At 34.3% G+C, this 13,138-nt stretch overlaps 2 protein-coding genes across 4 annotated transcripts; one reads left to right on the top strand and one right to left on the bottom strand.

The window, feature by feature from the left end:
* Positions 1 to 1,844: 1,844 nt before the first annotated feature.
* Positions 1,845 to 6,023, top strand: LOC143921275 (polycomb protein Sfmbt-like). 3 transcript variants are annotated; one of them, XM_077445510.1, is made up of 6 exons: positions 1,845 to 2,025; positions 2,461 to 2,632; positions 2,702 to 4,197; positions 4,272 to 4,488; positions 4,606 to 4,916; positions 4,992 to 6,023. In XM_077445510.1, the coding sequence occupies exons 2-6, from the start codon at positions 2,494 to 2,496 to the stop codon at positions 5,307 to 5,309; spliced, it is 2,481 nt and encodes an 826-aa protein (XP_077301636.1). In that variant the 5' UTR covers positions 1,845 to 2,025; positions 2,461 to 2,493; the 3' UTR covers positions 5,310 to 6,023. The 3 variants fall into 3 exon arrangements, with proteins under 3 accessions (XP_077301636.1, XP_077301554.1, XP_077301000.1); XM_077445428.1 differs by having other exon boundaries at positions 4,272 to 4,518; positions 4,606 to 4,895; XM_077444874.1 differs by having other exon boundaries at positions 4,272 to 4,518.
* A 1,213-nt stretch (positions 6,024 to 7,236) lies between these two features.
* Positions 7,237 to 12,658, bottom strand: Pi3K21B (phosphatidylinositol 3-kinase regulatory subunit alpha). The gene is made up of 4 exons (XM_077445595.1): positions 12,397 to 12,658; positions 11,065 to 11,201; positions 10,296 to 10,994; positions 7,237 to 10,211 (listed from the first exon to the last, which is right to left on the bottom strand). Exons 2-4 carry the CDS (start codon positions 11,151 to 11,153, stop codon positions 9,773 to 9,775), a joined length of 1,227 nt encoding a protein of 408 aa, XP_077301721.1. The 5' UTR covers positions 11,154 to 11,201; positions 12,397 to 12,658; the 3' UTR covers positions 7,237 to 9,772.
* Between the last annotated feature and the right edge of the window lie 480 nt (positions 12,659 to 13,138).

Genomic DNA, 13,138 nt, shown 5'->3' with positions numbered 1-13,138 from the left:
TGAACATAGATAAAGTGAAAAGACAGTCGGTAGAAATTAAGTTAATTGATAGTTTTTTAATGACTCAGTTTGATGGTCGATTTTTGTTGACCATGTGAAGATTTTTGGAAAAAAATTTTCGCCTGCGGCGCTTTTTTCGCTTTTTACATAATATTTTTTCAAATATAAGCTTATTTTTTCCATATTTTATAACTCAATAAGGTGTATTCAAAGAATATTTTCCATTTTTATTCCGATATAAAAAGATTTTTTGAAAAAAAATTAAATTTGACCAATCTTTGCCAGCCCAAGAAAAAGCTGAAATGACGTCCCTGATTCTTTTATGATGCATTCTATTTACCTAGGACAAGGGTTAAAACGAAATATACAATGTAATTTATGGATCTATTTTGCTTTTGCCATTTTTCTTTTACCTAAATTTGTTTATTCCCATTTATGAAAAAAAAAAAAATTTTTTCCCTTGATTTTTAGCGTGATGGAAAGAAGAAAATTTAGTTATATGGGGGGGGGGGGGACAAATTTTTTTAACCCTGGGGGGCCCCCTTTGACTCCTGGCATGCACTGATTTCAGTCCCAGTCCGCCACTGTACATATGTGATGTTTGAATTCCGTTTGGGGGAACAAGCTTGATGTAATTTGGTTAATGAAATGATCAGAATTCTAATCAATTTCGGTCATTTTGTAAATCAGTTTTCAGCCAGTATTTTATTAAAAGAAACGGTCAGTATTGTATTATTAAATGTCAGTATAAATAAAAAATGGACAGTATAAAAATCTGACATACATACATTTGCCAAAAAAATAGCAATGCCTGTTGAATGTACATAATTGTCTATCAAGATCGTGTCAATCTTGTAGAGTCTACATAATTGTCTATAATGTAGACAATTATGTACAGTAATACTGGTCATTGGGGCCGTCCACACATACGATATCAACTACCGATATTTCCATATCCAGTTCCTAAATAGCAACCACATGTTGCAATATGGGAACTGGATATGGAAATATCGGTAGTAGATATCGTGTGTGTGGACGGCGCGATTCGTCAAAATAAAACTTACCATTTAACATTAATACTGACTACGATTTACTTACCATTTAACATTAATACTTAATACGATTAATTATATATTGACCACTTATATAGTGAAATATGGATACCGGCCGTTTAATATATGTAAATACTGACAAAAAAATAGACTAAATTGCTTACTAGTAAAATACGGTAAATGGATTATTCCGCAAATTGCGATCACGTGCACGACAATGACTACGTCCACACTACCGATATCTACACTGGATATTTTAGAATTTTCCATATCCAGTTCCCATATTGCAACCTGTGGTTGCTATTTAGGAATTGGTTATGGTAAAATCCGTAAATATCGGGTGTAGATATCGGTAGTGTGGACGTAGCCAATCGTTGCTATAAAAATCACGAATACGAAATATCTGGCACTCGATTTCTCTTTAGTACAATTTTTCGCGTGGAGTTTTTGGGTGGCAGATTTTCTGTGATTGAGATTTAAGTAACGTGGGCGGGATCGCTTTTAGGTCTGTTCATAACTATCCAGCACGACCCGAATCCTGCAAGTACGGACAGTATTATTTAGGACATTCTATATGGACACGCATGAATGCATAAATGCGCATGCACGAATGGAGTATGAATACGTCCATATAGAATGTACCAAAGGACACCTGCAGAATACGGGTCATGCTGGATAGGTATGAACAGACCTTTTGCGGAATAAACACCGAATCGTAAAATACAAGCCATGTAATTTGAAGTAAACGGAGGGTGGCAAAAAGCTAACGTTTGAATGTTGGTAGCCGTATGTGACAATTGCAGCTGCAAGTGCCGAGTGGGAGTGGGAGTGCGAGAGGCATTCTCCGGGAGGAATCTGTCGATGACGAGTTGGAGCATTGAGCAGGAATCTGATCTGAATGGTGAAGTCGAGGATGACGTTGATGGTGACGGTGACGGTGACGGTGACGGTGACGCGAAAAGTGATGCGAAAGGTGAAACTTCGATGAGACGGTGTTTACACTCCTCTCTGCCACATAACCTCCTCCCTGCAGACGCCAATCATAACAACATTGCGACGCAATGCAACTAAACGCAACGCAACGTGTTCCATCACTTCAACCATCTCCTTTATTCCCGATATCCCCAAAACCACTGCCTTTGGTTTTTCGATGACGTTCGTGATTGATTCTAGTCGATTCCACCATAAGCTTCACCCATATACATATGTATGTGAGCTAGAGCTTTTGCTAACAACCTTATATTCTGATACTCGTCTTAATGTTATAATATAGCACTGACGTTACATACAGCTACACGGTAGTTATATTAGGAAACGTTGAAAATACATTTTTAAATTTAAAAAATTGTTTCAATTTAATCATGTATGTATCTACTTATAATATATCTTAAATTTAATTTACTTTCAGATATTTTTACTAAGAAAAGTTTAACTCGGTAAAATGAATAATACTTCGAATTATCCGAACCCCAACAAAAAAATAAAACCAATAGAGCACCCAGAGCTTGTTCTTAAATCTCCGATAGCATACCACGGCGGAACTGATCTCTCTGTTATTCCCATAGATAAAGATGGAATTGGTGAATATACTTTTATTTTTTCAATCGAATGCATCGAATTTTTAATATAATACAAATTTAACTTTTCAGCCGTGTGTGAAAAATGCGGAGCTATCGGAGTTAAACATGCTTTTTACACTAAACAAAGAAAATTTTGTAGCCTGACATGCGCCCGAAGTTACACAGGCTTAACGAATCCCCAAAAAGATGCTGGCATCTCAATGGATGAAAACTTAGATAGCAATATGGAAGATAATAATCAAATGAATAATTACAAGAAACAAGCCAATTATAGATTCAAATTAATGGAAAGCACCGACCATCTTGTGGGAATGATCCCGATGGAACCTCTGCCCCAACTGCCTGGAATGTGGCAAGCGGCCATAGATGACTTTATGCAACCTATTCCACATAAAACTGGCAACTTGTTCAATACATACGAATGGAAGAACGAATTGTTTAGTTGTGATTTTACAGCAGCTCCAGTAAAACTGTTTGCCCACGCACCTTTGTCAGATATGTGGAACAATGTATTCGAAGGGATGAAAGTAGAAGTTAAAAATACCGATTGTGAAAATTTTTCATACAAATTGTCTAACTACTTTTGGGTCGCAACCGTGCTTAAGCTTAAAGGCTATATGGGATTGCTACGGTATGAAGGTTTCGGCAATGATGAATCGAAAGATTTCTGGTTAAATCTTATGCATTCCGAAGTACATCCGGTCGGTTGGTGTGCAACGAGAGGTAAACCGTTAATTCCTCCACAGAGCATTGAAAATAAATATTCCGATTGGAAAAGCTTCCTCGTGCAACAGTTAACGGGAGCGCGTACTCTACCGACTGATTTTTATAACAAAGTGAACGAAAGTATGAAGTCTAGATTCCGTATTGGCCACGTTTTAGAAGTGGTGGACAAAAATAGAATATGCCAAGTTAAAGTTGCAACCGTTCACGAAATCGTAGGCAAGAGGTTGCACATTCGATATTACAATAGCACCCCCGAAGACAATGGATTCTGGTGTCATGAAGACTGCCCTCTCATACATCCCGTAGGTTGGGCACGCGAAGTCGGACACCTACTGGACGCTCCACCGGAATATTTAGAGCGTTTAAATAACGACTCGTTGGATTCGGACGACGCCACCAACGACCTATTCAAGTATTACATCAAGAAAGATCCTCATAATATAAATTTCGAATCTAATTTCACGGAAGGCATGAAATTAGAAGCTATCGATCCATTGAATCTCTCTTCGATATGTGTGGCGACTGTTATGAAAGTTTTACTTCACGGTTATATTATGATTCGAATCGACTGTTACCCGCCTGACGAATCCGGCTCGGACTGGTTCTGCTATCATGAATTTTCGCCGTACATATTTCCAGCAGGATTTTGCAGTGCACGAGGTATTCCTATGACTGTGGCGACAGGGCAAGCGCCTTTGCCCAAGAGTTCTTTAAATGTGTGCGAAACTACTTCGCAGCATGGATTTTCACCGGGAATGCGACTCGAGTGTGCCGACCTCATGGATCCTCGTTTAGTCTGTGTCGCTACTATTGCTGGAATTGTTGGTAGATTGCTGAAGGTAAATTACAAAACATCTTGAAACATTTCTCGTATATTTTGTATTGTAATTTACTGTGTTTAATCGGTTTAAAGGTCCACTTCAACGGTTGGGGCGATGAATATGACCAATGGCTAGATTGTGAAAGCACCGATATTTACCCGGTTGGTTGGTGTCAAGCAGTCAGTCACAAACTCGAAGGTCCATTTGTGCCAGCTCGGCAACCAGTAGGTAACACACGTAAGAAAGGGCGAAAAAAGAAAAACCATAAAATGTCTAACGATCAGCAAAAGACTACTCAAAATGGATCAGGTAATATGAGACGTATGAAGCCTCTTTATGGTAATTTTTTTGTTTTTGTTTTTACAGATAGAGTATGCTTATATATCTAACGAATTTTATTAACGTGTACCTTTTGCTCATTTTTAGATACATTAGATATGGGAAATAGTAATGATGATGGTCTATTTGATCTTCTCGAATCAAAATCAGAAATCGATTTCAATATGGATATGCAAAATATGAATAATAAATTAGAATCTCACAACATAAACAACTTAGAAAGTATATTAGACGATAAGTTGACATCGGAGAGCGCGCCAAGTAATGATCAATTAGATTTCGATATGAACATAGACGTAAAATCCAATTTTCTTCCAAGTGATTGTATGAATCGCGATGATTCCAATATGGATATAGACCAAATCGATATAAAAGAGGTTGGGGCAAGCCTACAAGTGGTATTTACTTATATTTTTGCTCCAAAAATACACATATAATCATCAAACTTAATTTAATAATCATTTATTTTAAAGGAAAACATTCGTGAGTTGAAGTCAATTCCGCGTCTCGTCGGCAACATCACATCTATGGACTTGAAGACGATGGAAACTGTGGATCCCGAGTCTTGGGACACGGAAGATGTGGCCCAGTTTCTTACCATCAACGATTGTGCACCTTATTGTATGAATTTTTCTCAAATAACTGGAAAAATGATGTTAGAATTGACGAAAGATGAAATCATTGAACTTTTGCAAATGAAAGTCGGTCCTTCGTTGAAAATATATGATCTAATACAACAGTTAAAGTGCAAATTAAAACCAGTGCATGCCCGAAGTAAGGCTTTCAAATGAAATTGGTAATTTTCCAGTTACTTTCCAATACTATCATACTATCGAAACTGTCAAGAGTGATTATCATTTATACTTATTTTTGAAACCATTTTATATAATTTTAAATTACGAATTAATTTTAAACTACATATTGTATACCAAGTTGCTAAATCATTCAACCTAGTCATACACTACACAAGACTAATTAACCGCCTTTTTGCTATATTTTGCGTGCATGAAATAATGACGCATTACAAAGTCGACAAAGTAAATGTTTTATGATGTTGATCGCAAAATTGCAAATCCTCGATTATTATTAATCTGTCGTTTGTCGTATCTCGCATCTACCGTATCATATACTATGTATTTACCTTTGATCTCAATTTTAATTTATGATCTGAGATACTGCTCATATTGGTGATCTTGCATCATATTTAATAATTTTTTGCCATAAAATGCTACATAATCCCATAAAAGTACATAGATATAATAGACATTTCCATTTTCTGTAATGTATGTATTATTTTTAAGGATCTGTAATATCGAGATTTTTGTCTTATTTTATTTACAATATTATGTATGCGTTTTTAGCATTTTTAGTAATATAATTTTATCTTTTTTATAATATTAGTATTATAAGTGTAATACTGTTTTTAAATATAATTTCTAATTGTACATGATTCATGTATGTATAACAATATCGAATGCTGAAAAATTGACGAATAAATGCATTTTAATAAAAAATATATGTCTATATCACTCCTCTTAGTGTATAACTTAATACATATAATATATGTTACTGTGCAAGTGTTCACTCCTGTTTGTTCATGAACATACTAGTCTGTTCATACACGAATTATTGGCTTTAGTTTAAATGCTAACAGTCAAAAGCTCACCACGTGTCACATGAAACTTTTAGCTGTTAACATGATGGTGTCCGCTGACTCATATTTGTATCATGTTGGGTGCACAACGCTTAGTGGCCGCTGGTACATATATGATTTACGACTGCGCGAACTGTATCAGTCTGCTGATATATTTTTGTATCACGTTTGCGTTAATCGTTTGTGGCCACGTTTTCGTTTATGACGAAAACGTGGTACAAATATATATCAGCGGACTGAAAAATATATTCGCAGAGTCGTGAATCATATGTATTAGCGGCCAGTAAGCGTTGTACACCCAACATGATACAAATATGAGTCAGCTGCCACCATAGTGTTAATGTGTCAAAACGCCAAGTATTTAAAAGGGAGATCCTATTGAAACCATATTTCAACGTTGCTAAAATTTCTGTTTTTGCCATTGATGTATAATACACATAGATGGGCCCTGACGTGTGATTTTGGTCGGAGATCTTGTCTTCACTAACTGAGGGGTGCGGGGGATTTAACTAGGGAAAAAATGGTTTTTTTCCCTACGACGCAGCGGTACCTACCTACCTACCTGCCGAGAGAAACTGTGCATGCGCCAAAAGGGAGACCAGTATAAGACGTGAGGGCGGATCTAGTGTATTATACATCAATGGTTTTTGCTCATTTTAAAAATATTTCAACCCATGATAAGCAAACATACATAAGATGGGACAAACGATTGAAAATACTTATGCCTAATAATTTGCACCCAAACAAACTAGCTCATTTGTCAATTCGTTCTTTAATATACAGTATAACTGGACAGATTGATTATTTTCTGAACAAATAGTATGTTCATGGACGAAAGAAATGTACACTTGGACTGTAGCATATATCTTATCCTATAAAAACCACTGTTCCTTATGTTTGTAATTTGTTTCCACTTGGTTGTCGTCAAATTCGTTTCTGATTGGCTGTCGTTAAATATTCATTGTATTTCGATTAAAATTAATTTAATTAAAAAAAAAACAACATATGAATGTTATGAATACCGGGTGAAACCACTTGTAATACAAAATAAAACACGAAAATTTATAAATTTAACTTTATTATAAATTTAACGCATCTCTAACATCTAAACTATGAATCAATAAATTATTTTTATCATAAATATTAACACACTTGTTCCCAACAGGGGCATATGAAACTGGGGGGGGGGGGGGAGATTGGTAAAACTCACATTGTTTACAATCGTCATATTAAATACAAATATTGAAGTCGTGCATTTGAAAGTTTGCTTATATTCCGAATAGTATTTATGAAGTTTCTGTACAATAATTAAATATTAGAAATAAATATACATACACATGTAACGGTATATTTGCAAATATAATACTTGCAATGTAAAAATGAAATTTTTGATATCGTAATCTATGTTGACACACATAGATAATGGGAATCGAATGATAAAATATTAAAATGTGAAGCGAAAAGCGAAGATTATCTACGTACTTCGGGAAGGCTGAGAAACTACAATACATTTACATGTGTAATAGATTATGTATATCCATCTGAAGCAGTTTCTCGATGCTGACGACTGTACTTGTTAACCATTGTAAAATCAATGTAATGGTATAATAAATTCAGCAAACTTCAAAAGCATACATATATATATCTTACATATTGTATCACAAAGCTGCAGCTATTTCACATTGATTTTTTTTTTATTATTATTTACATAAAATTAAAATTAGTATTTTATATGCCCCAAATATGTACTAGGTTAATATTTTTTTTCAATTTCAGTTCACATTTTATTCAATAGATTAAATCATCGTAATTGATATAAATTATACATAACTTATAGTACAATTTTAGATTATTATATTGATACCCAAAATAATTAATTTGAAATATATTTATATACTATTGTTTGAACGAAAAAAATATTGCACACAGTTTATATAAATATAACAGATAAATGACGTAATCATATTACATCGACAATTATATACAAATAATCTGTAATATTTTTGAAAGCATCAAATTAGTTGAAGATTTAACTATATAATTTAAAGTCTGGTTATGGTGATTCGAATAGCACCAAACAAGTCAACGATATTCATAATTTGTTTTGAGTAATACAATATATTTATAAAGAATCCAATTTGAGATCATTTAAAAGACGGTTGGGGATTTTATGCATCAACTTAAGCTAAATTAAATCCATCTACACGATCATATGGCAAATAGAGACACAAGATAGAGGCCGGATCAAAAATTTTATTGACATGATGGCCTCATCAGGTTCCGGTTGTATAAATTCAGTGCTATTCGATTGAAGAGACTGAAAAAAAGATTGGACATATTTTTCGATGATTATTATACATAATATTATTATTAAATTCACTAAGTCAAATATGAATTGTGTATACTTTCAAGTAATGCGATAAGATTGTCAAATAACCTAAAATGTATTACAAACATGGAAAATACAGAGACAATATTCAACTTTTCAACTAGCTGATAATTGAAAATATAGCTCACATTTTGCATGTTCTAATGCGGTAACGTTTTATAAGTAGTATGAATATGTATAACTATTGACAAATAAACTTTCATGGCACAAATAAGGAAAAAGTAATTATTATGCATTTAAAACACTTAAAAATACATAAATTTTGGTACACAAATGTACAAAGAGATCCACAATACTTTAAATTTACAGCACATTTTACCAACATATAAAATATTAAGGTTAAATGTGCGACAAATGGTATACAAATACATATATGTACAAACATAAATCTCAGAGAAACGATTTCCCAGCTGTTCAAGTATAAATATGGATTCTCAAAATCCAGCAAAAAATACAATACATATCTATTCTGAACATAGAGGACCACAGTTTGCCATATTTCATACACGATATATACATACATACACGTATGCATGTGTATATATATATATTAGTTGAGCACACCTACAACTCTTACAGCTTCTTACGATCAAGACAAACTACCAAACCATCGATCATTCTTACTTATATAATAATAAAGCACAATTAACACGTAAACAATTGTATTGAGTAATTGTCGTGGGGTTTTTTTTAATACTTGATTATTAAGAATATATTACTTTTTAATCTAAACAATGAAACCGGAAATTGTTCGATTACCATCACTACATACATACATACACACGCAAAGTGAAATCAAGACTGTGAGAATTGTAAAATGTGCTACACAAACATTAATTAACTTATTTATAAAATAACTTTCATAAGCGCATAAAGATTATTAACTATGGAGAAATATTTACATTTTTATTATCACATTATTCATGATTTTTATCAATATAATTCAGACCATTTTCCATAGTGTTCTATTGCCTATACATTTGCCAAATTTCAGACATTGAAAGATTTACAAAATAAGTGCCCATCCTTGTTACATTCAAACTGATGTGAATATAATAATAATTTTTCCATTTAATTATTATACAACCTGGATCGATATTTAAGTATGTTTCGTTAATCTTAAATTTTATATAATTGTATTGGGCACAATCATCAATTCATCAATAGAACATATAATAAAATAGTTGAATTTTTTAATTGACGTAGATTCATCACGCAGCCCGATTGCCGAATGCCATTTGACCCGCCTCCGTGGCAAAGATCGGAGTTGACAATGTTGTCGTGAGGGAGTCGTTGTGCACTTCCAACGAATTGAGAGCGTAATGGAGCACCAGAGCTTTGAGCGATCCATAGATATTATACGGTTCGGTGAAACCGTAACCCTTTTCCGTTTTATAAATTATACAGTGATAGATGTTATTGTTGCATGTGATGGAAAGAGCGTATTGCCCAGTGCTGTTCGGTCGGATGAGGAATGTCCCCGTCGGTTGACCGCTAAGCAATAGTTCGGCTTCTTGACGAGAACATTTGTCAGCTCTCCACAAACGTTCGTTTTGATGGGGCAATTTTTCTTCTAGCGTTTCTTCTTCGTCCTCTTCACTCATCAGAATACGAATTTGATTATCAGCTATACCTCTCATTTTCAACCATCTAAAATGAAAAGTAACGATCGATGAAATTTCTCACACAACATAGTACTTACATTTACAAATATTTATATTATAATTTACGTACGCTTTGTGGCGATCCCTTTCTCTATATAGATTAACAATGTCGGGTTTCAATGAAGTTATCTCTCTTTCTAACAAACGACAATAAGAAACCTGTCTATCCTTATTTTCTTCTAATTCCTTTTTACAAAGCAAAAGTGAATTTAAACGTTCTTCCAATAAATGATGATTTTCTAATAAATATGTTATTTCGTGCGGTTGAGCTTCATTTTGAAATTTTTTGTGTAAATTTACTTGCTCTTGGAACAATTCCACTCCTTGCGAAAATGCACCCAAAGCCAGTTTCATATGTTTTATCTTTGTATCCACTAAATTGTGTTGTTTTGAATGTTCATTTAATGCTCTAGTTTTCTGGACATAGTCTTTCTGTATGTCTTTGAATTTCTCAATAAGAGTTTGGATGTTAACTGAACTAGCTAACTTCTCTTCTAAAGTTCTCGACAGCGGATACAACAATTTAATATCTAAACTAGTATTATAATGAGCTAGTGAAACCCGGTGGTAAAATTTCACCAGTTCCACTACAGAGTTAAATTCGTACGGTTCACAAAATCCATATTGGCCATTGCAATTAAATATTTTAACAAGTTTATTAGTCCCACTCTTCCTAACAGTCAGCGTAAACCCCGATCCTTTATTTGAGGCATTGCGTACAAGAAACGTGCCATCTAGAGAATCCTCCAATTTCTCGGTAACATCATCTCTACAAAATAAATAAACACACATTGTAAAACATTTATTTTGAAATTTTAAAATTAAAAAAAAAAACGCACCTAGAAATATCTCCCCAATACCAATCGGCATTTTCTAATGAATCACAATCAAGTTCTGTTGCAAGACTAGTGGACGTATCTTCAACCATGCTTCCGTTGGATGACAATCATCGATGATCAAAGTAGTATAGGGAAATCTGCAATAAATAAAATCTACATAGTAAATTCGAAGATTAAAAAGGTACAAATATATTTAACATGTACATTTTGCAAAATAAGAAAATATTCATTGTTTTTAATACACTTTGACATGAATTCGATAACTGATTTTATGATTAATCTAAATATTGTGACAGTAGAGCCTATTTTTTTTATTATAAATTGAGAGTTCCATAGATATGAATATACAAATATTACAAAATTAACACTGAGCTGATACATATGTTGAAGGCTCATACCATAGTAAGCATTTATATTGTTTTTTCAAGGGGTAATTCTGAAATATAATACTACTAATTAGTTATAATTTATGTGTATAAAGGTATTGCAATACATTCAGTGACAATTTGGTGAGTTTCGTAGCCATAAAAATATATATAAATATGAATGATTGTTTGTCCGCTATGAAAATCTATAGTTTTAATTTACAACCCTTCAAATTATGCATACTTTGTCTTTGTCTTTCTGCGAAAATACGACCTACCCCGAAAATAATTCCCACCATGATTTTAAAAGATTTTATGAGAAATCGGTGTATGCACCTAAAAGTAAGAAGGTACAAGTGTAAAATTAATACAAAACCGGGTCTTATTTTCGGGGGGGGGGGGGGGGGAAACGATATAACTCAGACTATAGACAGTTTTTGAAGATCAGAGTTCAGGGTGAAGAGACCTCCATATAAAAGAACCTGGGCAGCGTTGGGAAATTCAGTTATTTAAAATTTAAGTCGAGAATAAAATGATGTCTAGGACTCAGTATTGAACATGATATTATCTTATACGATGTGGTTTTATTTAATTAAGTTTCGGTTTTGATATAATCATACACCCGCATATAGATTAATATTGTGCAATGTAAAAATACTAAGGTTAAACACACAAACTTGCAAATAAATGTGTTATTTTTTAGGAAAAATCATTCGATAACATGCGCTTTCCGAGAGCGCAATACCACTTCCGGTGGTAGAAGATTAACAAACTTCAAGGTCGGCATTTGACATAACCCAATACTAGATGTAGCGAAAAGGTGTGGTTGCGGAAATAGAGAGGGCGAATTTCGGAAACACCAAGTGAGGGCAAATGCGAATGCGAATGCGAATGTGAATACGAATGTGTACGCATTTGAAGCCCGCGTTGAAGATGAAGATGAAGATGAAAAGACCGACCAACTAACCAACATTAAGTGGCAGACGTGAACCTCCGAGTGAGTGGTCTGCTCTGCACTGTACTGTACTACACGTATGAGAGGAAAATGATAGCGGGAGCGGGAGCGGGAACGGAAACGGGAACGGGAACGAAAGCATCAAAGTGGAGCCGAGACCGGCCTGGCCGCCACTTCCACTTCCACTGCCACTTCCACTGCCACTGCCAACTGCCAACTGCCAACTGCCAACCGCACAGCCCCGATACGGCTGCCTATTGGCAGCGTTAACACTAGCGGTTGATACCGCGGTATTTGACGGCGTGGAAACATACAGCGTGATCCAATTTTTCACCAATCCGCGAGCCGCACGACGCCCCTCCATAGCTCGGGCAGTACCCCTAGGATTGCCTTGGGGGGATGTCGTCGATATTTCAGAGAGCGTGTCGCGAACATATTTACGACATTTGCTCGGCTCATTACTTTATTCAATTATCTTTCTATTTACCCGGCTTCGCTCGGTATTTGTAATATAAACATTTTATTAAATGTATTTGAATAGTTTTATTTTGTTTAAATTTATTTGTATATTAATTTGTTCGCTGACGTCGTGGATTTACGAACCAACAATACAAAGTCTGTTTCTAAATTATATATTAGATTTAAATGTTCATTTATCCACCAATATTTTATCACTGTTTTGTTTATGATTGTGTTTAAATGTTGTTTTTTTTCTTTTTTTTTTTGTAATTTTGTATCTTATTTTTTGCTTTTG

This window comes from Arctopsyche grandis, chromosome 1 (assembly GCF_051622035.1).
Source record: "Arctopsyche grandis isolate Sample6627 chromosome 1, ASM5162203v2, whole genome shotgun sequence".
NCBI classification, from domain to species: Eukaryota; Metazoa; Arthropoda; class Insecta; order Trichoptera; family Hydropsychidae; genus Arctopsyche; species Arctopsyche grandis.
This window is presented reverse-complemented; position numbering and strand designations above follow the sequence as displayed.

Bases quoted from the DNA above. Each gene is read 5' to 3' on its own strand.
- Pi3K21B (XM_077445595.1), bottom strand. From the start codon at position 11,153: ATGGTTGAAGATACGTCCACTAGTCTTGCAACAGAACTTGATTGTGAT. The intron at 10,995-11,064 runs GTGCGTTTTTTT...TTTATTTTGTAG, and splicing joins TATTGGGGAGATATTTCTAG to AGATGATGTTACCGAGAAAT. The intron at 10,212-10,295 runs GTACGTAAATTA...TTTTCATTTTAG, and splicing joins GAAAGGGATCGCCACAAAGC to ATGGTTGAAAATGAGAGGTA.
- LOC143921275 (XM_077444874.1), top strand. From the start codon at position 2,494: ATGAATAATACTTCGAATTATCCGAACCCCAACAAAAAAATAAAACCA. The intron at 4,198-4,271 runs GTAAATTACAAA...ATCGGTTTAAAG, and splicing joins TTGTTGGTAGATTGCTGAAG to GTCCACTTCAACGGTTGGGG. The intron at 4,917-4,991 runs GTATTTACTTAT...TTTATTTTAAAG, and splicing joins TTGGGGCAAGCCTACAAGTG to GAAAACATTCGTGAGTTGAA.